Source organism: Ascaphus truei, chromosome 18 (genome assembly GCF_040206685.1).
Source record: "Ascaphus truei isolate aAscTru1 chromosome 18, aAscTru1.hap1, whole genome shotgun sequence".
Classification (NCBI taxonomy): Eukaryota; Metazoa; Chordata; class Amphibia; order Anura; family Ascaphidae; genus Ascaphus; species Ascaphus truei.
In genome coordinates, this window is record NC_134500.1 from 36,143,204 (window position 1) to 36,166,982 (window position 23,779).

Sequence of the window (23,779 nt, forward strand, 5' to 3'; positions counted from 1 at the left end):
GTTTCACCCCTACCTGATGGAGGTAATGAGACTCTTGATGGAGTCCGACACGATGCGGGAGTGGCCGGCCAGGCTGGACCACGTGGGTGGGTCCTTGGGATTTATGGCCAGCGATCGAGCCGTCTTAATTAGCGATGATGAGCTCTCCAGCATGGTGACCGCAGACACCAAGATGGGCTCCTGTGCTCGGGATCCCTGGGATGAGACAGAGACACCGGTCAGGTGGTGGGTCAGCAGTGACCGGTTTAACTGGAACCTGAACGCATAGTTCTGGGGGGTTGTGTAACAAACTGGGGCATCGCCCTAAAAACATGCGCAGGCTGCAGAATCTGCATCACCTGGCACCGGAGTATCAAGGGGCTTTTCTCTTATTCCACTTCCCTTGTGCAGCTAGGGAACGGGTTGTTACAGGGAGGGGTATAGGGAGCAGTTAGGGGAGGGGTACTGGGGGAGGAGTTACAGGGGGCACAGGAGCCGTTAGGGGAAAGGGGGGCACAGGAGCCGTTAGGGGAGGGGGGGCACAGGAGCCGATAGGGGAGCAGGAGCACAGGAGCTGATAGGGGAGCAGGAGGCACAGGAGCCGTTAGGGGAGCAGGGGCACAGGAGCCGTTAGGGGAGGGGGGCACAGGAGCCGATAGGGGAGCAGGAGCACAGGAGCCGATAGGGGAGCAGGAGGCACAGGAGCCGATAGGGGAGCAGGGGCACAGGAGCCGATAGGGGAGCAGGGGCACAGGAGCCGTTAGGGGAGCAGGAGGCACAGGAGCCGTTAGGGGAGTAGGCACAGGAGCCGTTAGGGGAGCAGGGGCAAAGGATCCGTTAGGGGAGCAGGGGCAAAGGAGCCGTTAGGGGAGCAGGGGCAAAGGAGCCGTTAGGGGAGCAGGAGGCACAGGAGCCGTTAGGGGAGCAGGAGGCACAGGAGCCGTTAGGGGAGCAGGGGCACAGGAGCCGTTAGGGGACCAGGGGCACAGGAGCCGATAGGGGAGCAGGGGGCACAGGAGCCGTTAGGGGAGCAGGGGCACAGGAGCCGTTAGGGGAGCAGGGGGCACAGGAGCCGATAGGGGAGCAGGGGCACAGGAGCCGATAGGGGAGCAGGGGCACAGGAGCCGATAGGGGAGCAGGGGCGCAGAAGCCGATAGGGGAGCAGGGGCAAAGGATCCGATAGGGGAGCAAGGGCACAGGAGCCGATAGGGGAGCGGGGGCACAGGAGCCGATAGGGGAGCAGGGGCACAGGAGCCGATAGTGGAGCAGGAGGCACAGGAGCAGTTAGGGGAGCGGGGCACAGGAGCAGTTAGGGGAGCGGGGCACAGGAGCCGTTAGGGGAGCGGAGGCACAGGAGCCGTTAGGGGAGCAGGGGGCACAGGAGCAGTTAGGGGAGCGGGGCACAGGAGCAGTTAGGGGCCCTTCTGGACACAAAGGGGTTAACAGGTGACGGAAAAGCCCCTTTTCACCTCGATGCTGAGCTGGGCCGGGATACTGGCAAATTCGGGGTTGGAGGCGAACGCCGTCAGGTTCTCCACCGCTTCAATCAGCGGGGCCGTCGCCGTGCTGCACTTGTCACGATTCTCATCTGAAAAGTCCCCGTCGAGGTTCTGCGAGAGGTAGGGGAAGAGAGGAGCGCCACAAGTCAAACACAGAGGCCGAGTCCCGCTGGGTCCCAGGAAAGGGTCTGCGAGAGGTAGGGGAAGAGAGGAGCGCCACAAGTCAAACACAGAGGCCGAGTCCCGCTGGGTCCCAGGAAAGGGTCTGCGAGAGGTAGGGGAAGAGAGGAGCGCCACAAGTCAAACACAGAGGCCGGGTCCCGCTGGGTCCCAGGAAAGGGTCTGCGAGAGGTAGGGGAAGAGAGGAGCGCCACAAGTCAAACACAGAGGCCGGGTCCCGCTGGGTCCCAGGAAAGGGTCTGCGAGAGGTAGGGGAAGAGAGGAGCGCCACAAGCCAAACACAGAGGCCGAGTCCCGCTGGGTCCCAGGAAAGGGTCTGCGAGAGGTAGGGGAAGAGAGGAGCGCCACAAGTCAAACACAGAGGCCGGGTCCCGCTGGGTCCCAGGAAAGGGTCTGCGAGAGGTAGGGGAAGAGAGGAGCGCCACAAGTCAAACACAGAGGCCGAGTCCCGCGGGGTCCCAGGAAAGGGTCTGCGAGAGGTAGGGGAAGAGAGGAGCGCCACAAGTCAAACACAGAGGCCGAGTCCCGCGGGGTCCCAGGAAAGGGTCTGCGAGAGGCAGGGGAAGAGAGGAGCGCCACAAGTCAAACACAGAGGCCAGGTCCCGCTGGGTCCCAGGAAAGGGTCTGCGAGAGGTAGGGGAAGAGAGGAGCGCCACAAGTCAAACACAGAGGCCGAGTCCCGCGGGGTCCCAGGAAAGGGTCTGCGAGAGGTAGGGGAAGAGAGGAGCGCCTCAAGTCAAACACAGAGGCCGAGTCCCGCTGGGTCCCAGGAAAGGCTCTGCGAGAGGTAGGGGAAGAGAGGAGCGCCACAAGTCAAACACAGAGGCCGAGTCCCGCTGGGTCCCAGGAAAGGGTCTGCGAGAGGTAGGGGAAGAGAGGAGCGCCACAAGTCAAACACAAAGGCCGGGTCCCGCGGGGTCCCAGGAAAGGGTCTGCGAGAGGTAGGGGAAGAGAGGAGCGCCACAAGTCAAACACAGAGGCCGAGTCCCGCGGGGTCCCAGGAAAGGGTCTGCGAGAGGTAGGGGAAGAGAGGAGCGCCACAAGTCAAACACAGAGGCCGGGTCCCGCTGGGTCCCAGGAAAGGGTCTGCGAGAGGTAGGGGAAGAGAGGAGCGCCACAAGTCAAACACAGCGGCCGAGTCCCGCGGGGTCCCAGGAAAGGGTCTGCGAGAGGCAGGGGAAGAGAGGAGCGCCACAAGTCAAACACAGAGGCCGAGTCCCGCGGGGTCCCAGGAAAGGGTCTGCGAGAGGCAGGGGAAGAGAGGAGCGCCACAAGTCAAACACAGCGGCCGGGTCCCGCTGGGTCCCAGGAAAGGGTCTGCGAGAGGTAGGGGAAGAGAGGAGCGCCACAAGTCAAACACAGAGGCCGGGTCCCGCTGGGTCCCAGGAAAGGGTCTGCGAGAGGTAGGGGAAGAGAGGAGCGCCACAAGTCAAACACAGAGGCCGGGTCCCGCGGGGTCCCAGGAAAGGGTCTGCGAGAGGTAGGGGAAGAGAGGAGCGCCACAAGTCAAACACAGAGGCCGGGTCCCAGGAAAGGGTCTGCGAGAGGTAGGGGAAGAGAGGAGCGCCACAAGTCAAACACAAAGGCCGAGTCCCGCTGGGTCCCAGGAAAGGGTCTGCGAGAGGTAGGGGAAGAGAGGAGCGCCACAAGTCAAACACAGAGGCCGGGTCCCAGGAAAGGGTCTGCGAGAGGTAGGGGAAGAGAGGAGCGCCACAAGTCAAACACAAAGGCCGAGTCCCGCTGGGTCCCAGGAAAGGGTCTGCGAGAGGAGCGCCACAAGTCAAACACAGAGGCCGAGTCCCGCTGGGTCCCAGGAAAGGGTCTGCGAGAGGTAGGGGAAGAGAGGAGCGCCACAAGTCAAACACAGAGGCCGAGTCCCGCTGGGTCCCAGGAAAGGGTCTGCGAGAGGCAGGGGAAGAGAGGAGCGCCACAAGTCAAACACAGAGGCCGAGTCCCGCGGGGTCCCAGGAAAGGGTCTGCGAGAGGCAGGGGAAGAGAGGAGCGCCACAAGTCAAACACAGAGGCCGAGTCCCAGGAAAGGGTCTGCGAGAGGTAGGGGAAGAGAGGAGCGCCACAAGTCAAACACAGAGGCCGAGTCCCGCGGGGTCCCAGGAAAGGGTCTGCGAGAGGTAGGGGAAGAGAGGAGTGCCACAAGTCAAACACAGAGGCCGGGTCCCGCTGGGTCCCAGGAAAGGGTCTGCGAGAGGTAGGGGAAGAGAGGAGCGCCACAAGTCAAACACAGAGGCCGAGTCCCGCTGGGTCCCAGGAAAGGGTCTGCGAGAGGTAGGGGAAGAGAGGAGCGCCACAAGTCAAACACAGAGGCCGGGTCCCGCTGGGTCCCAGGAAAGGGTCTGCGAGAGGTAGGGGAAGAGAGGAGCGCCACAAGTCAAACACAGAGGCCGAGTCCCGCGGGGTCCCAGGAAAGGGTCTGCGAGAGGCAGGGGAAGAGAGGAGCGCCACAAGTCAAACACAGAGGCCGATTCCCGCTGGGTCCCAGGAAAGGGTCTGCGAGAGGTAGGGGAAGAGAGGAGCGCCACAAGTCAAACACAGAGGCCGAGTCCCGCTGGGTCCCAGGAAAGGGTCTGCGAGAGGTAGGGGAAGAGAGGAGCGCCACAAGTCAAACACAGAGGCCGAGTCCCGCTGGGTCCCAGGAAAGGGTCTGCGAGAGGTAGGGGAAGAGAGGAGCGCCACAAGTCAAACACAGAGGCCGGGTCCCGCGGGGTCCCAGGAAAGGGTCTGCGAGAGGTAGGGGAAGAGAGGAGCGCCACAAGTCAAACACAGAGGCCGGGTCCCGCGGGTCCCAGGAAAGGGTCTGCCCATGTCCCTCACTTCTCGCCAAGCTTCGGAGCATGAAGACATGCACGGCTAACCCTTGTGGTAGGTAGTGGGTTAAGCGGACACCTCTAGTTTCTGGTTTTCCACTGGGAAGGGATTGACGGGTTATACAAGCCAAATTCCGCCCGGTGACTACTTTATTTTGACGGTTGTGCACCGGCGCTCAGCGCCCACACACCGCGTTACACGTACAATGGGTGGATCTGCTGGAAGGATCATGCCGGGTTCTTTATCCCCGATTGATTTGGTTTACCCAAACCAATTCTTCTGGGAAATGCCTATCCCTGGATAAATCCCCAGCCTACATTTCATCCTGATCAATACTCTGCCTATCTATTCACCGATCAATCAGATCACTCCCTGGGACCAATACCCTGCCTATGTGGTACTTGTAGCTTGATCAATAATCTGCCTGCGTTTAAAAAAAAAAAAAAAAAAATCTCACCCTGGATCAATACCCTATCTTATAGCCTGATCAATCAAATTATTCCCGATATTAACATTCTCACTTGATCAATAACTTGCCTGTTGTTGGCCCTTGGGGGCTGGAGTTGGCCACCCCTGATCCCATTTGACCTTGCTCAGCAGGTTCCTGTATACTGTATACCCAGTCTTTAATAACCGCGCCCCATGAATCTGCCATCACAGCAAAAGCAATCTTTCCTTCCGTGAAACTGTGTCCGTCGTTGTACTGCACAGTGGTATATGCAGGTGCCTAATACATAAACAATAGGAATACCTTGATTGTTTTAACCAAGTTGGCTGTGCTGTTTGCCACCTCCTTGGCTGACTGGACAAAGTGTCTCTTGGCCACGGGATTGGCGGTTTTGGATGACGCAATGCGGCAGGCGTTGCACAACGCGGAGGTGTGTTTGGCAACTATGGTGGCAGCTGATAAAACCTACGGAACAAGACAAACCGGGTATTACTGAGAGGACAGAGCTAGCAACGAACGGAAGAGCATAAGAACTGAAACCATTCTCAAGTCTCCATGTGCAACAACACAACAAATAGGCAATATGGACAATCCAAAAGTGGTGTAATGGTTGAGGTGTCAATCTTGAAAATAAAATACAAGCATTCAATTCCTACGTGGGATCTCCCTCCTCCCATGCCATACATGTATGATATGTTGATGTACCGTTTTTGGTCAAATATCCAATGAAAAGCTCCTAAATACCTTGCCTTTTTTGTAACCCACTAACAGAAGTGTGCCTAGTCTTGGCGCCCTACTCTGCTCTCGACTCCAAGTACCTCTGCGCTTGTCTCTCCCCTCCCACTCACCTGGGACGGGCTGCTGGCCGGATCCACCAGGTTCTGGCAGGCCATTTGGATAGCTTGATTGGCTCTCGCAAACTGGATGGGATCCACCAGTCCCTGCTGTCCGGCTTGGCTGTTGGGATCGGAAATACCGACCAGGTAGGCAGCCTGGACAGGAAGATCCTACGTCAGTATAGTTTACATGTGATGGAGATACAGTACTCATCAGACGTCTTGGCCCAACTAACAGGTGTGAAACGATTACTAGCTAGCTAAAGTTAAGGTTCTCCACTACCCGTTGACCTCACTGTGGCTATTCCATCCACATCATACACCTGCCATTTGAGATAAGTATATACATCCCAGGTGAATCCCCCATATGTAATGTCACCAGGGTGAGAGGTTTGAAGGACCACAGGGGGAACAGTTTGTAGGGTTCACTATAGGGACATCATTGATCTAAATAGGTTATAAAAGGCCTTGCATGCAGAGTCCGATTTATCCTCACTTCAATATATATAAGTACACTCCGATACATACATGCACACGCTCAAATCCACAGACATGCAGACACAACAATGGATAACTGTACTTAAACATACTGTATTTATACTGAGCAAGAATGGAGGACAAGGGCATTATGGATTTTGGCAAGTAGAATATTTACTTAGCCACAAGTGGAACCGGCGCATCGCCTGTCGTAGTCGCCTTGTTCCAGCCATCTCCGATCCTCGGTTCAACTTGTGGTGGCCAAGGAAATATCCTGCTTGAGAAAATCCGGCGACCCCTTCGCCTTCCTTGTTCCGACATCGCGGACAGCAGCAGGTGTTACTGTGGCCAAGGAGCATCGGTATAAGTATATTATACTTCTTTAATATTGCTCGGTGTGTAACAAATTCCTATTGTTCGCATAGCACTTATACACGCTCGGAGAGATTGATTGCCCATGGGAGACACCCCCAGGTCCCCCAACTCCAACCACCATTTCACGAGTCTCCCACGTGAGCCGAGCTCCGTGTCTGCCGTCATTCAACACCACAGAACGGACGTTGGCCACCATTGTGTCGTTATTTTCCCCATTGAGTTGGGGGATTCACCTGGGCAGCGGCCTCCGTCAGCCCACACAACGCCTTGGAGGCCAGCCTCACGCTCTCCCCGAACACCGGCAGATCTCCTGTTTTGGCGTTCTGGGAGATCCCCGCCATGGATTCTCCGAGGACCTGGCGGGAGGAGCGGGGACAAGGCGTGAACGTTATACCCCCCTCGCGGTCTCCAAGGCTCCCCAGGGGCGCTGATCTGGGGCGCATGCGGTTACCTTAGAATTCTCCATCACGCTCTCTATGCAGTCAAAGTACGACAGGTCGCTCACCGGCTCGTTGGGGTTTTCCAGCGTTCCTTTAACCGTCTGAAAGGGGGAAACGGCACAGAGCTGGTGAGGGCACGGGCTTCATACGTGGCACAACCGGTGGGGCCTCGTTTTTATTTCTAATCCACACAGGGGAATGGTCCAAGGCCTCAATTATACTGGCCGTTGCATGGTGCGCGCTCGACCACGTGACGTCATGTGCAAAACCTGCACTGTAGGCAGGAGAGTGCAGGCGGCCTCAGGGGGCGTGGCAGTGTCGTGGGCCGTGACATCAGGCAAGCGGTTCGCCATGATTGGCTGAACCGCTGTAAGACGCTGACGTCACACGGCAATCGCATGGAGACACAAATTCATTCGTCTCTCCGGGACGCTGCTTCCCCGTCGCGCCTCCTCGCGGCCGCACACACTATGTGCCCCTTCACGGAATGCAGGTAATTGTTTTGGCGGCACGCCATCGCGCGCACCCACGATAATCGCGGCCTTACTGAGCAGTGCCGAGTTATCAAATAAGACTTGGGTATCGGGAAATCTCTTGCGGTGTAGCACCGCTTAGGCAATCCAGCCCTAGTGTGCTTTATCCTGGTATCGGTGTTGAGTGGGTACGGGTCACCTGTGTTTATGTCGTCTAACATTAATCTATAATAATTGAAACTTGAATTCTCAAACCCAGGAGAGCGGTTTATGGGAATACATTATACAGGTGTCTCTATAGTGTAAGCGGGGACATTTCCAACCAGAATCAATGCAGCAGCCATCTTTAATCAGCCCTGAAAATTCTACGTTCTGTTAACCTTTTCATTGCCAAAGAGCCTGAAGACTTTTAGGGGGGGGGGGGGGGGGGAGGAAAAAGTGCTAAAGACACCGGGAAAAGTCTGTTTGACTCCTTAAAAGTTTGGGTGCCCCCAAAAATTAGATTAAGTTCTTCGTTATTTATTTGTCTCCGGGAAAATCACGACCGCAGCAAGCGCTAACTAAGCATCTGCTGGTGAGGGACAAGCGGGAAGGAGCGGGACTCTTCGGCACGGTCAACACGCGGCCCAAGCCTCTTCATTTGACCTGTCCCGCCTGGTCCTCCCTGCCATCAGCTTGTTCTCGCGCCGGAAATCGAGCCTGACCTCAATGAGGCTGGAGCCCGCCTCCGTAGCAGGTCCAGAGGGGAGCTGGGGCCTAGTGGCAGATGCAGAAGTTGGGGCGAAACTAAGCTGATCCGCGGAGGCCCAAGGTAAAATTGTGAGTGAGGGGGGCAGGAATTGAGCAGAGAGAGGAGGTGGAGAGAGGATAAGGAAGAGACAGAGGAGAAAGGTAGAGAGAAGAAGAAGAAAGAGGGGAGAGAGGAGGGGGAGGGGAGAACGATGGGGGAGAGAGCTAGAGAGAGGGGGACAATGAGTGGAAGCGAAAAACATGAGGGGAGGGTAAAAGAAATAAAGGGGGGGTGAGAGTGAAGAGGTTAAAGAAAGGGGGGTGGGGTTGTAAGAGAAAGGGGGAGGGTGGACAGGGCAACTGACATGGGGTTCCCAGGTAGAAACGGTAATCCTGGGCAAGCTGTCAGCGGCCCTGCCGGCATCCCTGACTCTGCACGTCTCCTGCCCCCCTACGGCAGTGTTGGGGAGGACAGTGGGCCCCCGCCCCCCCCCCCCGAGACTGTGAGCAGGGACGCAGAGAAAGGGGAGTGAATGGGCACGAGGCGGATACACACAAACCTCCAGCTCCCGGAGGGCGTTGTCACACTCCTTCTGTCCCGGAGCCTGATGGGTGCAGATGGTGATCAGCTGATTGATGCTCTCGGTGACGGCTCTGAAAACAGACCAGAGATACTCAGAGGTGCCGCCCGGGCAGGCACCAAGGCAGGCGCGGCCAACTTCAATCCTCAAGGGCAACCGACAGGCCAGGTTTTAAGGATATCCCTGCTTCAGCACAGGTGGCTCAATCAGTGGCTCAGTCGTTGGCCAACTGGTCAAAGACTGAGCCTCTGATTGAGCCCCCTGTGCTGAAGCAGGGATATCCTTAAAAGCTGCCCTGTCCTTGGCCCTTGAGGACTGGAGGGGGCCACCCCATGTACCAAGGCATCCATGCTCAGACTGCAGGGGGCGTCTCATCTCACGCAAGCGGCAAGGACACCTGCACACATAAACGTTGCATTAACAAGTAGGGCCCTGCCAGATTATACCTGAAAGCACATGATCAGGTGCCCGCAAATGCCCCTTCCCGCCGTCTTGTGGCACCAGTAAAAAGGCTGCAGCTTGGGAAAGGACCCCGTATCCAAATCGCCACGCAAGGAGAGCCGTCGCTGGGCCCTCTGCACTGGAAGGTTACAATGTGTAACCTTAGTTCACTTCATTGCACCCGGGCATTATTACAGCTCTGGCTTCTCCGGTCTGTCTCTAGTGTAACCAAATAACTATTTCATTGCAGTTGTTCTCAAACTGACTGCCAAGTATTGCGATGGCCCCTGAAGTGGGGGCCGGTATTTACTTAAAAAGTAAAATGATGATGGTGCAGGGCCACGGCTGCTGCAATCTAGCGACAAGTCTCCACACCCCAGCAGCAGTGATCCGCAGAAGTGATCCGAATAGGTTTGCCAAATCCTCTAGGCCCGGAACGGAGCCCGATATATTAGCACGCCACGCACAGGCTCCATTTGCTTCGAAGCCGTAGGGAACGCGTGGCGACGTGGTTACGTTGTCTGTGTTAAAAGCACAAGGTGGTGTGTTCTTTCCCAGCCCCACATAAATGACCTTTAAATGCCCGTCACTGTTGACGATCAGCGACACCAGTTATACACGCAGCATTACTACACGTGCAACCCTATATGGAACTGGGTAACCCTAAGGGCAGGGGTGCTGAACTCCAGTCCTCAAGCACCCCCAACGGGTCACATTTTCAGGATATCCCTGCTTCAGCACAGGTGACTCAATCAGAGGCTCAGTCTTCGACAGACACCTGTGCTGAAGCAGGGATATCCTGAAAACCTGACCTGTTGGGGGGGGGGGGGGGGGCTTGAGGAATGGAGTTGAGCACCCCTGCCTTAGGGCAACCCCTTCAGAGAACATTGTGATTTTTGCTAGTTTACCTCGAGCTGCAGCAATTCTCTCTCTCTCTCTAAAAAGAAAGCAGTGGTCGTCCGGGGGGGGGGGGGGGGGGGGGTCTCACCTCGCAGCGGCTGCCAGCAGGTTCTTGGCGTTGGGTGCCCCGGAGTCTACGGACAGAGACTTGGCGGCCAGCAGCAGCTTGCTAGATGCCATGGAGATGGTCTTCAGGTTCCCTATGACCTGGATCTGGTCATCTTTGCTCTGTAAAAGGTCCAAGAGAGTGGTGGGTGAGGGCCGCACTCGGGCTGCATGGAGACAGGGGACACCATGGCTGGGTGTGGATGTCCGCGCTGGTTCTCTCTCTACGCAGCTCGGTAGAGAGATCCTCACGTTGGATGTACAATGGTTTTGTTATCATGTTACCGTGCGTCTCTGCCAGGCACAATTCACACGCACACACGCCGAGATCACATTGTGAGCAGAACATGTAATATTCAACAGCCTGGACACAGTCGCGGGTTCTCTGTTTACATCCATGAACCTTGAATGCTTAAATCACCTGCCTTCCAGAGGTACTTCTTAACCGTGACATCCCGAGCGCAACACGTGCCATCACGGGCACACAGTGACATCACGGCACACAGTGACATCCCCCACCCACTCTCACACAGTGACATCCCCCACCCACTCTCACACAGTGACATCCCCCACTCACACAATGACATCCCCCACCCGCGCGCACACAGTGACCTTCCCCGAGCGCAACGTGACATCGCGTGCGCACAGTGACACACCCCACCCGCGCACACACACCTGGCATACAAGTGATACCTGGAACCTCTCAGCTAGGTGACGTGCTCATCAACTGGTTATACCAGTTATTTGGGGATGGGAGCAGTTATATGGGGCAATAGGAGGAGTTATAGGGAGTGGCTATATGGGGCAATAGGAGGAGTTATAGGGAGGGGCTATATGGGGTAATAGAAGGCATTATAGGGAGAGGTTATATGGGGCAATAGGAGTTATAGGGAGAGGTTATATGGGGCAATAGGAGTTATAGGGAGCGGTTATATGGGGTAATAGGAGGAGTTATAGGGAGCGGTTATATGGGGCAATAGGAGGGGTTACATGGGGTAATAGGAGGAGTTATAGGGAACGATGACATACAGTCTAATCTCTACCATTAGACCACAGACACAACTCACTCCAGGCTTTCCCCGATAATCTGACCTGAGTCTGCCCGGCCATTTCAATCCCAGCGTCCAGGAACTCGTCAAAATCGTCGCTGAATTTCCCTGAGGCGGCCGCCAGCTCCCCGCTCTGCCCCCGGGAGGCATGGACCACCTCCCCCGCCGACTGATTGAGACCCTCGGCTGCCTGGTTCAGCTCACTCTGGGCTTCTTGGAAAGACTTGGTGCTGGGAGGCAGCTTGGAGAGAGCAGAACGCAGGTGAGCCAATGGCAATGCTAAGCACTCTGGGTAATCCAGCATTAGAAACATTAACTCCTTCACTGCAGCAGGGGCCTGCCACGCATTGAAGTATAGTAGTTGTGGCCACCTTCAGACTCCAAGGGCCACCAACTGGTCAGGTTGCCAGGATATCTCTGCTTCAGCACAGGTGGCTCAGTCGTTGACCAACGCCAGTCCTCCAGGGCCACACACAGGTAATGTTTTCAGGATATCCCTGTTTCAGCACAGGTGGCTCAATAAGTGGCTCAGTCGATATAGGGCTATCCTGAAAACCTCAGATGTTGGTGGCCATTAGGTACTGGAGTTGGCCACTCCTGATAGCCAATACGGATAATAGTCAGCCATGACCAACAATGGTCAAAACCCGAAATACATATATATTCGAAATAAACTACTGCGGACATTGGCCGGCCCATTAACGATAATCATTATCAGGGCTCGACAAATGATATAAAACGCCCCCACCCCGCGCTCTCACCCCCTCATTTTAGCCGCTGTTGAGACCTGCGGCGTCGTGGTGCGGCGTCTCCTGGCATTCTCCTGCTTCTCCCCCGCCAACAACTCCCGTGAACATGGCGTCCTGCTGTCATGGTAACGCGGCGCAGCCATGTTCAAGAGAGTTGCAGGGGGAGAAGCAGGAGAATGCCGGGAGACGCCGCACCACAACGTCGGCAAGTCTCGCCAGTGGGTAAAACTCGCCCCGGCCGAGTGGGCGAGTGCATTTGTCGAGCCCTGATCATGATAATGACCAACTCCTGTTGTCCGAAAGGGTTGAACGGGGCTACGATAGAACGGCCAAGGTCGAGAAAAACATGTTTCTTCCCATTGAATATGTTCATTTGACATTTGGGAATTATCTTACTGCAATAGCTTCCTATATACAATCATTTGGGGGGCGGGGGGCCTTTGAAGGACACAAACCCCCTGAACTGGAGCTTTCCGTAACGCATTGCTGTGGGACCGAGCCCTTTGTGACTGTGTCCTTCTTCTGCGCATTGGAAATCCCCTCCGGACCCGCGCAGAGACATATACCATGGTAGGAAATTGGCGTTGGTCAGTGGGGCCTGGACATTAACGGCCGGCAAATGTCCGAAATAGTTTATTTTGAATATATATTTTGGGGTTTTTGCTGGTCTAGTTGGCTATTGTTCATAATGGCTGTAACATACAGTATATATACACCCAGCCACATACATACATACTGGATACACTTCCAAAAATACACACACACACACACACACACACACACACACACACACACACACACACACACACGTACCCGTGCAATGTTTCCTGCAGTTTACGGGTGGATGACCCTGCAAAGCCTTACGTTAAGTACGCGGGCAGGCTGCCTACAAAGGACAGCTTAGCACTGCTTAATAAATATGGCCCTGTGTGTCCTGTATGTATTATAGGCTGCACACTGTCTACACTCACAGCTCTTCCTAACCCCCACCTGCCTTGGACGCCCCGATACAAGGACCTTATCGAATCCACCTGCCTGGGACCCCCCGACCCAGGGCCTTACTGAACCCACCAACAGGGACCCCCCCGATACAAGGACCTAACCAAATCCAACAGCCTGGGACGCCCCAAATACAATGACCGTACCGAACCCACCACCAGGGCCCCCGATACAAGGACCTAACCCAGCGGTGCGCAAACTGGGGGGCGCAAGTTGCGTGCGGGGAAGCCTGGGGGCGGGCAGAGCTGTGCGGGGGCGGGCAGAGCTGTGCGGGGGCGGGCAGAGCTGTGCGGGGGCGGGCAGAGCTGTGCGGGGGCGGGCAGAGCTGTGCGGGGGCGGGCAGAGCTGTGCGGGGGCGGGCAGAGCTGTGCGGGGGCGGGAAGAGCTGTGCGGGGGCGGGAAGAGCTGTGCGGGGGCGGGAAGAGCTGTGCGGGGGGGCGGGAAGAGCTGTGCGGGGGCGGGCAGAGCTGTGCGGGGGCGGGCAGAGCTGTGCGGGGGCGGGCAGAGCTGTGCGGGGGCTGCCTCTGTGTGATGTCTGCCTTGCTGCGGGGGCGGGGCTTCTCTCTGCACACAGACAGCCCTCCTCCTCCTGTCCCAGTTTTCAGCGCACATGGGGGACTGAAGCAGGCTTAAAAGTGAAAGTAAGTATTTATGTGTTGTGTGTGGAGAGGTGGGAGACATATTGGGGCGAGGGAGAGAAAGGGAGCCATGGAGAGGTGGGAGACATATTGGGGCGAGGGAGAGAAAGGGAGCCATTGAGAGGTGGGAGACATATTGGGGGGAGGGGGAGAAAGAGCCATGGAGAGGTGGGAGACATATTGAGGGGAGCGGGAGAGAAAGGGAGCCATGGAGAGGTGGGAGACATATTGGGGGGAGGGAGAGGAAGGGAGCCATTGAGAGGTGGGAGACATATTGGGGGGGAGGGAGAGAAAGGGAGCCATGGAGAGGTGGGAGACATATTGGGGGGAGGGGGAGAGAGAGCCATGGAGAGGTGGGAGACATATTGGGGGGAGGGAGAGAAAGGGAGCCATTGAGAGGTGGGAGACATATTGGGGGGAGGGGGAGAGAGAGCCATGGAGAGGTGGGAGACATATTGAGGGGAGGGGGAGAGAAAGAGAGCCATGGAGAGGTGGGAGACATATTGGGGGGAGGGGGAGAGAAAGGGAGCCATGGAGAGGTGGGGGACATATTGAGGGGAGGGGGAGAGAGAGCCATGGAGAGGTGGGAGACATATTGGGGGGAGGGGGAGAGAGAGCCATGGAGAGGTGGGAGACATATTGGGGGGTGGAGGATAGAGAGCCATGGAGAGGTGGGAGACATATTGGGGGGAGAGAAAGAGAGCCATGGAGAGGTGGGAGACATATTGGGGGCAGAGAGAGACATGGAGAGGTGGGAGACATATTGGGGGGAGGGGGAGAGAGAGCCATGGAGAGGTGGGAGACATATTGGGGGGAGGGGGAGAGAGCCATGGAGAGGTGGGAGACATATTGGGGGAGGGGGAGGGAGAGCCATGGAGAGGTGGGAGACATATTGGGGGGAGAGATTGACATGGAGAGGTGGGAGACATATTGGGGGGAGGGGGAGAGAGAGCCATGGAGAGGTGGGAGACATATTGGGGGCAGAGAGAGACATGGAGAGGTGGGAGACATATTGGGGGGAGGGGGAGAGAGAGCCATGGAGAGGTGGGAGACATATTGGGGGGAGGGGGAGAGAGCCATGGAGAGAGAGGTGGGAGACATATTGGGGGAGGGGGAGGGAGAGCCATGGAGAGGTGGGAGACATATTGGGGGGAGAGATTGACATGGAGAGGTGGGAGACATATTGGGGGGAGGGGGAGAGAGAGACATGAAGAGGTGGGAGACATATTGGGGGGAGGGGGAGAGAGACATGGAGAGGTGGGAGACATATTGGGGGAGGGGGAGAGAGACACTGGGGGGAAGGTGAGAGGGAGAGACACTGGGGGGAAGGTGAGAGAGACACTGGGGGGAAGGTGAGAGAGAGAGACACTGGGGGGAAGGTGAGAGAGAGAGACACTGGGGGGAAGGTGAGAGAGAGAGACACTGGGGGGAAGGTGAGAGAGAGAGACACTGGGGGGAAGGTGAGAGAGAGAGACACTGGGGGGAAGGTGAGAGAGAGACACTGGGGGGAAGGTGAGAGAGAGAGAGACACTAGGGGGAAGGTGAGAGAGAGAGAGACACTAGGGGGAAGGTGAGAGAGACTCTGGGGGGAGGGTAAGAGAAAGAGAGAGACACTGGGGGGAAGGTGAGAGAGAGAGAGAGAGACACTGGGGGGAAGGTGAGAGAGAAGCACTGGGGGGAAGTTGAGAGAGACACAGGGGGGAGGGAGAGACACAGGGGGGAGGGAGAGACACTGGGGGGAGGGAGAGAGAGAGACACTGGGGGGAAGGTGAGAGAGAGACACTGGGGGGAAGGTGAGAGAGAAGCACTGGGGGGAAGTTGAGAGAGAGAGACACTGGGGGGAAGGTGAGAGAGAAGCACTGGGGGGAAGTTGAGAGAGAGACACTGGGGGGAGGGAGAGACAATGGCTAAACAGAGGGATGAAGGTCAGACAGAGATGGCAGAATTGAGGGGCTTGGGAGGATGAGTTTTGGGGGGCTGAGGGTTCTTCTTTGGGTGAGGGGGGTCACTTCGGAGTATTGATCAGCAGGGGAGATTCATCAGTACCCCCCTTGAGTTTGGTTATGGGGGTCCCTGATCCCTGGGCAACATTTAAAACGGGAATAAATAAATAATACATAAAACTGGTAGGTAGGAGTGGATGACACTTGGGAAAGCAAATGTGAGAAGGAAAAAAAGGGGTGCGGGAGAGGGAAAGGAGGTAGCAAAGAGGTGGATGAATGCCCCCTCAAATGTATTGCCTTTGGGCACCAGAAAAAAACATTACCATATGCCAGCAAACAATAAAATAATCAGTGATCCAATACCAGAATACGCCTGCGCGCACGCCTGCAGCCAAAGCAATTTGTGAACTTGGCTGCAGGAGATTGTAGACGTGTGGCGGACGCGTCACAAAGCTGGTTCGCCCTCATTGGCTGAACCAGCTCACGTGCGCTGACGTCATGGGATTTTGATTACATCAGGCAGGGGGGGCCCGAGAAATTTCATGGATGAAAAGGGGGGCTCGGCATAAAAAGTTTGCTCACCCCTGATCCAAATCCAACTGCCTGAGTCCCCCTGATACAAGGACTTTACCAGACCCACCAGAGCCTAACCCCCCCCCCCCCAACGGTACCAAAGGACCTTACCGAATCCACCAGCAGCTTCTTGCTGGACTCCCCAATGCTCTTCAGTGCCATGTCCACGTCCTTCTGGCCGGGCAGGCAGTTCACACAGTTATTTAGCGAGTGCGAGACGGCTTTGGCCACCTTGAAAAACAAGAGAGGAACAGGGGCGACAGTCAGGAGAGCAGCAGGTGTGTGCAGGGAAACGGGGGCCCTTCCTGCCTATTTCCACTGTGGACGGCCGCCACGGGTGGAATACCTGAGAGGGAGGGAGTGCAGTCTCGTCTGAAAGGGTCTCACCCTGGGTGGTCCCATTGCCTGAGTCCTATATTCGTATGGGAGTGTAAACTTTTATATTTTGATTGTGTTATAAAGCATTTTTGACTTATTCTTTTCGGTTTCCTTCATCTCCTCATACTGTATGGGACCTTCCCCCTTTGCCACTGCACGCTGACGGACATTGCTGCTGAGATCATCAACTGAGGTGGTAACTGCTAAATAACCGAAAAGTCTGCAGTACTCACGGAGAATGTGAGCGACATTGTATACTATTTATTTCCAGTCACGCATATCCTATACTCTCTTGCACTGTGTGTGTATACTCTCTCTCCTTTTTATATACTCCTGGATGTGAGTGCGCTCCTGACCCCTTGTTTCTACACCCGTTTTGGACTTGGATCGATTCCCTTCTGGTAGCAGCACCCTTCCAGAGCAGGGGAGCGCAAACTTTTTCAGCTGCGCCCCCTGCCTGCTCCCTCTTACCTTGCTCGGCAGTGTCAAATGATGCCGCGGGGGTCACGTGACCCCGTTGCCATGGAGATAGACGTGTGACGTCACCGCGGCGTCATTTGACGCCGTCCCTGCAGCTCTTCAGAATCCCGGTAAGTGAGTTGCAGAGGCCTAACGCAATCCCCCGGTGTTTAATTTAAATGCCTGGGGGAAGAGCAGGGGACCTCTGCAACCCCCCGCGCCCACCCGGACAAATCTCCCGCGCCCCCCAGTTTGCGCACCGCTGTTCTAGAGGATAGTATAAATGTATTTCTAATTTGCGTCTGTGTTTGTATTCACTTTCCCAAGGTATATCACTGATCGATTTAATCGCTATTTGCGCTTGTTCTTTTGTTGAAATGAGTGTCAGTGTGTGTGCATATATTAATGTACTTTTTAAAATCCGTATTCACATTTTAGTCATTATACCCATCCCGCCGCGTATGAGTGTGTACACAAAGATATAGACACACACACACACACACACACACACACACACACACACACACACACACACACACACACACACACACACGATATAAACAGACACACTATGACTTTCTGTGTCAGGCCTGCTTGCCCGGATCCCGTTTCCCATGTCTGACCTGGGCAAGTCTCTGCTGGCTTTCTGCATCTCCGGGGGCCACCAGGGCTTGCTTGGCTTCTTGAATGAGCTTGGCTGACCCCTCCATCACGTCTCTGGCCGAGTCCAGCATGTCACTGGCGGCCTGGGGGTCGCTGGTGGAAGCCGCTACGCCGCGAGCCGACTGCGCCAATGTCTTCAAAGCCTGTGCAGTCTCTCTCGCAGCCACACCTAAACAGCGAAGAAATGGTCTCAGGACTGACCCTCCATCACAACACGCCCCTGTCATTAGGTCACTTTGCTCCAACGTGAGACTGACCCTTTACCCCATTAAACACATTCCTGCCATTAGGTCACTTTGCTCCTACGTGGGACTGACCCTTTAACCCATTAAACACGTCCCTGTCATTAGGTCACTTTGCTCCTACGTGGGACTGTCCCTTTAACCCGTCCCTGTCATTAGGTCACTTTGCTCCTACGTGGGACTACACACAACACGTCCCTGTCATTGGGTCACTTTGCCCCTACGTGGGACTGACCCTTTACCCCATTAAACACGTCGCTGTCATTAGGTCACTTTGCCCCTACGTGGGACTGACCCTTTACCCCATTAAACACGTCCCTGTCATTAGGTCACTTTGCCCCTACATGGGACAGTCCCTTTAACCCATTAAACACGTCCCTGTCATTAGGTCACCACAACACGTCCCTGTCATTAGGTCACTTTGCCCCTACGTGGGACTTAATGAAGAGATGACAGCATACTGGGGATGTGGGGAAGGGTACAGATTTAGGGCATAATTCCTGGATAATTACTCCGCACTTCTGCATGCGGATCTATTTGGCTTACGCTGCTTTTACACAATAAGCCCCCACACGCGCTCTCACAGTATCCGCCTCCTCCCTGACGGAAGAGGGGATTATCCTGATCGGCATCTTCGTGATCAGATATTTGGGGTCACATCTCTTATACGAGACAATGGGAAAGTGTCACCAAATAAAAGTACCACTGTACTTGCAGATACTACGGAAACCATACGTGCAGCCACCTCTGGGGTGGGACGCTGGCAGTCTGTTGCTCTATGAGAGGGGCGGGGGGGGGGGATGTGGGGTGGAGGAGCAATGTGTTTATTAGCCACATAAAAAGTTGGTAACGGAGGTTCCGGGAATTAAAGAAAATTACCCATAATCCACACGGAGCGGAGGTAATAACGGATCCTACATCCTATGCGCATTTAAACTTAAGGAGTTTCTTACCCGCTTTTTTCAAAGGATATTTCATATGTCGATATCTTTGGGAAGCGCAAATTCAATGTGATCAAATATAATATATATTATATATATATATATATATATATATATATATATATATATATATACACACACACACACACACACAAATATATACATATACACACACACAAAACTGTCTTGATTAACCCCTTGTAGCCCGTTGGGGGAAACAGTATTCCGCAGCGCAATAAAACCACACGCAGGCTGGCTTACCGCTGTCCTCCAATACTGAAATGGAATTATTTGACCTATTTGAGACAGGACAAATGACCGCTGGTGAAGGGTTACCCACTTAACCCCCCCAAGGGCAGGGAAGCACCACTTATCACTCAGTACACGCGTACCTGTGTAGTGCTCATTCCCCTGAGCGGCACACGTCAGCAGCTGGGCCATGGATGAACCAACCGTCTTGGAGGTGCTGCCCAAATCCTGTGCACACTTCTCCAGCTGCAGAGATAGTGTAAACCCACCCGCCGTGTGAAGAGAGGATGATTTCAAGCCTAAATATTAATTATGCTATATTCTCTATTTTCATACATATTCAGCATGTAACTGGTTAAAATAAGTGATTTAGTATTAAGTTAGAAATTATATTGGAAAGGGATTAGCTGACTCTGCAAAGGAAAGCTGAAGACAGTCAGTTGTGTGTTTAATGTCTGTTAAATTACAACAGTTTGGATTCAAAGGTTAGTTAAATAATTAGAAAGACAATACAACAGAGAGAGGTCTTAAAAGATTAGGAACATAGGATTAACTGTAGTTACTCAGTGACAGAACAATGAGGGTCTTCTACAGAAACAGTCTAAAGTAAGAAACAGTGCTCCAAGGTTGATCATTAACTAAGAATATTTTGGCTGACAGTGAGAGAAACATGTATTGTTGAAATGTATAAAGAATGTATCAGGATTTATAGAATTCAGAATCATTTACCAGCAAGCTAAGAACAACTAAGGATTCTCCATTCGATAACTAAATTCTATACGCCTGAACGATGTCACCAACTGAAATGGTGCTGAGAAGATGTTTTCTATGGTCTCTGATTACATTGAGAAAAGAACCGGACCGGGGACTATTTGATATATACTGAAAGGTGGGATATTTATTTGCACCCATCTAATGAGCAAATCTTCAGTGTGTTATAGTAATTATACCCACCCGCAGTTATAGTCATTATACCCACCTGCAGTGTTATAGTCATTATACCCACCCCGCAGTGTTATAGTCATTATACCCACCCGCAGTGTTATAGTCACTAATACCCACCCCGCAGTGTTATAGTCATTATACCCACCCCGCAGTGTTATAGTCATTATACCCACCCGCAGTGTTATAGTCATACAGATATCTCCTTCAACCCGTGTCGCCCCACTGCTGGATGAAGCCTTCCCAATGATCCCCCAGGTACTGCAGTAACAGCCTCTCTTCTCCACGTCACTCCCGCACATTCCCTGATCCCATCCTCCCATCTTACCTTTGGGCGTCGTCTTGGTCTTTTAATCTCTTGGAATCCAGTCGAGTTGTATCTTTGTCCAACGATGGTCACTTCTTCCTGTGACCCAATAGGAGTTTTTAATGGGGTACCTCTCACGACGGGCGACCAGGTTGGCCTTGATGATTAAGCGGTCTCTGGGTGGCCCTTCCACACCAGTCTCAGCGGCAAGTGCCACCCAGAGACCGCTTAACCATCAAGGCCAACCCAGTCTCCTCTCGTACCCCATTAAAAACTCCTATTAGGTCGCTGAGGCTGCGGAGTCCATTCAGATGTGCAGAAATAGTGGGTAACCAAATCCCACAGAGGTATGAGCGTCTTTCATGACTGTATGTGAATGCCACTCTTGGGAGTAATTAGGCTAGGTTGTATAACATTGCCTATGCTGTGGATCTAACGTGCACCTTCCGGACCAACTTCGTCATTTGGAGGGACATTTTCCTTAAGGAGAGACATTCCAACTTCCAGTATGGAGGGATCAATTTCCTAAAGAATATTGCACCACATACTCGATATCTCTCCCGGGAATCAATTTAGGGTCTGTCTGTCTCTGTTATGATCAGTTATCAATTTGTGACCCTTCACTTTCATTTACTGTATTTTATATGTATCCATTGATGCATTTTATTTAAGTTCTAGGCTTACTGAACCTTTGTTCAGTCACAAAGGCCATATGTTTTCATAAATGTGTGTACATTTCTATAATTTACCTTGCTGTCCTTCACCAATCCCACCATTTCTATTTTAGAAACTATTTTGACACAATCCATGTGCCATCGTTTCCTTTTCCACTACCCTTTGGAAAACGCACTTTCGACCGGCTGCAAGAATGACCAATTTCTATTAACCTGATCACCATCCATATTTAGTGCTACACGTTATTAGCACCCCTTTCCCTTATTCAAGTGAGATAAAAGACCAAGACGCCGACGCAAAGTAAGATGGGAGGATGGGATCAGGGAATGTGTGGGAGCGACGTGGAGAAGAGACGCTGTAACCGCAGGACCTGGGGGATCACTGGGGAGGTTTCACCCAGCAGTGGTAAGCCCTGGGCTGATGGTGATGAGATAGAGATTATTAGCGTTGCGCTGAACTGACGCACTCCAAGCTCCCGGAACCCAAGATATTTCCTTTTAAAAACCCCATTATAAAAATAATTGCCCAGGAGAAACAAGATAGCCACTGGGGTCACAGCATCACTCTGGCAACCAATAGAACGCTGTGACATCATTGTGAGAGGGCATTGCAGCTTTCGATTGGGTGACCCGCCAGCCATCTTTGTTTTTCCCTGCAAGTACTGGCAAAATTAAATATCTTGGCATGACAAAAAAAAAAAACCCAATCCTAAATACTTTGATGAGAAGTGGATGAGACAGAAATATAAAGGATCTTGGCGTTACCGTCTCGCCCGGAAGTGGTTTCAGCTGCCTGTCCGCCGCGGTCGTTTTGGCGTCCTGCAGCTCGCTCTTTAACGTCTGCACGGCGTTCAACGCAGAGTCGATTTCCATGGGGCCGCAGGCTTCGTGGGCCTAGAGCAGGGGGCAGGAGAGGGGACAGTCTGGGTAGAAAGACGCCGCTACCCACGTCTCATATTAATTCAAGGCTCTAAACCCCTTTAATGCCGACTGCGCAAAAGGTTTACCCAATAACCATTCCTAATCTGATCAATCGCCGTTCACACCCCTTCCCCGCCAGAAGGGTCAGAATGTTTCAAATCCCAGTGTCCGTTATCTCCCTGTGCTTCCGACGCCAAGTTTAGATTGCAAGCTCTGCGGGGAAGGGACTGCCCTGTAAAATTCTATACATCGCACAGCGTACACTGTCGGTATATGAGACCCATATTGGACCCAAGACAAACTGAAGAAACCGGTCCCACCTTCTGTGCCGCGGTGCGAAGTTCGGCTAGGCTGGTGGCGAGGATCTTGGCGCACTGACCCAACTGCATGGCAGCTGCCTGGTCCGTCACTGTGGGCACAGCGGCCTTGGCGGAAGTCACCATCTTACTTCCGGGCTGCGTCAAAGAGATGAACATGAGTAGGCACATGGGAAAAGGGGGACAGGCCACTTTGGATTTTTGGTTCTTTGTCCGGTTATTGGAAGGGGCAGAGTGGCCTCGACCGGACCGGGATGGTAAAATGGCTGCCAGTGCTTGGGCAGAGTGGCTTTTCTTTGGTCTATGTGTGGGGAAACTGCAGGCTTGGACTGGTCAACTGGGTGGCCAACTGAGTAACCAAATTGGGCCCGGAAGGTCCAGACTAGTCATGGAATGATCGGGAGACTCCGGAAATCTTTGGTAGAATTATCCATGGCCATCTATAAGTAAGGCTGCAGGGAGAGTCGGTGTGCCTAACATGCGTGTGTGCGTATGTATGGTCTATACACCATGGATGTACAAGATTATGTATCCTGCGGTTCATGCATGCATGTTATATGGTGGCCCGTAAGGTCCCTAACTGGCAAGATATGGGCTGGTGGCCGCGTGTTCTCTCACCTGTAGGAAGTTCTGGCTGGAGATGATCAGCGCCAGCTGGGCGCTTAGATCCGCAGCCTGGGCCTGGCTGCCCCGCACGCCCTGGACCAGTTGCGGGATGTGGTCTGCGACCGCCTGTGGGAAAAGGGGGCAGCTTTCAGGCCTCCGTCCTGACACAACCCACACAACAGGTGTCCCGGGCAGCGGCTGGCTCTCAGAAGACTGATTCCTCGCGGCTCCCAATCCCTTTCCTGTATGGTGTATGTGCTTTGCGTACAGTGATCGCAGCGTGACACCACGGGTACAATGTTTATTCGCAAACCCACAGCAACACTACGTTCTAGTTGGAAGGAAAGGGTTTGGTTTTGGTACAAACAGGTTCCCCTCTGCTTTTATAGGACAAATATGGTCTGAATTTTTCTGGATTGAAGCCCGAAGCATGTGGGCCCAGCGCTTCACCTGGTCACTGCCGGAGAGACCGCGATACGTGGCAAGTCCCACTGGGAGCGAAAAAAGCTGGAGGGGTTTTTGAATCTCAAAAACCAGACGGTACTGCTACTTTGTAAGGCACTTTGAATATTAATGATAGGATAATAAAAACAGCATTGGCTGATTTGCTTTGAGAGCCAGGACACAGGCCCCAGCTGTACTCTGCGGAGAGAAGTGCTTTGTAAATAAGCAAAGAACCATAGACAATGGGGTGAAAGGGGTCAGTCCCTCCTAGGGGCAAAGCGTACTAATGGCAGTGACAGGGTTAATGGGTCAGTACCTCCTAGGGGCAAAGCGTACTAATGGCAGTGACAGGGTTAATGGGTCAGTCCCTCCTAGGGGCAAAGCGTACTAATGGCAGTG

The 23,779-nt window shown here is 54.0% G+C and overlaps 1 protein-coding gene across 4 annotated transcripts in view; it reads right to left on the minus strand.

Annotated features, from left to right (window-relative positions):
* Window positions 1-23,779, minus strand: part of TLN2 (talin 2) — a 170,441-nt gene that overhangs the window by 42,214 nt on the left and 104,448 nt on the right. For all 4 annotated transcript variants that reach the window (XM_075576099.1, XM_075576100.1, XM_075576098.1 and 1 more), the window contains exons 24-38: window positions 22,949-23,062; window positions 22,334-22,468; window positions 21,858-21,986; window positions 19,313-19,415; window positions 17,698-17,906; window positions 16,349-16,468; window positions 11,379-11,576; window positions 10,270-10,409; window positions 8,820-8,913; window positions 7,069-7,158; window positions 6,851-6,973; window positions 5,778-5,921; window positions 5,233-5,394; window positions 1,449-1,589; window positions 14-195 (exon numbers count right to left, since the gene is read on the minus strand). In XM_075576099.1, coding sequence (XP_075432214.1) covers window positions 14-195; window positions 1,449-1,589; window positions 5,233-5,394; window positions 5,778-5,921; window positions 6,851-6,973; window positions 7,069-7,158; window positions 8,820-8,913; window positions 10,270-10,409; window positions 11,379-11,576; window positions 16,349-16,468; window positions 17,698-17,906; window positions 19,313-19,415; window positions 21,858-21,986; window positions 22,334-22,468; window positions 22,949-23,062 — 2,084 coding nt within the window. The remainder of the gene's footprint in view (window positions 1-13; window positions 196-1,448; window positions 1,590-5,232; window positions 5,395-5,777; window positions 5,922-6,850; window positions 6,974-7,068; window positions 7,159-8,819; window positions 8,914-10,269; window positions 10,410-11,378; window positions 11,577-16,348; window positions 16,469-17,697; window positions 17,907-19,312; window positions 19,416-21,857; window positions 21,987-22,333; window positions 22,469-22,948; window positions 23,063-23,779) is intronic.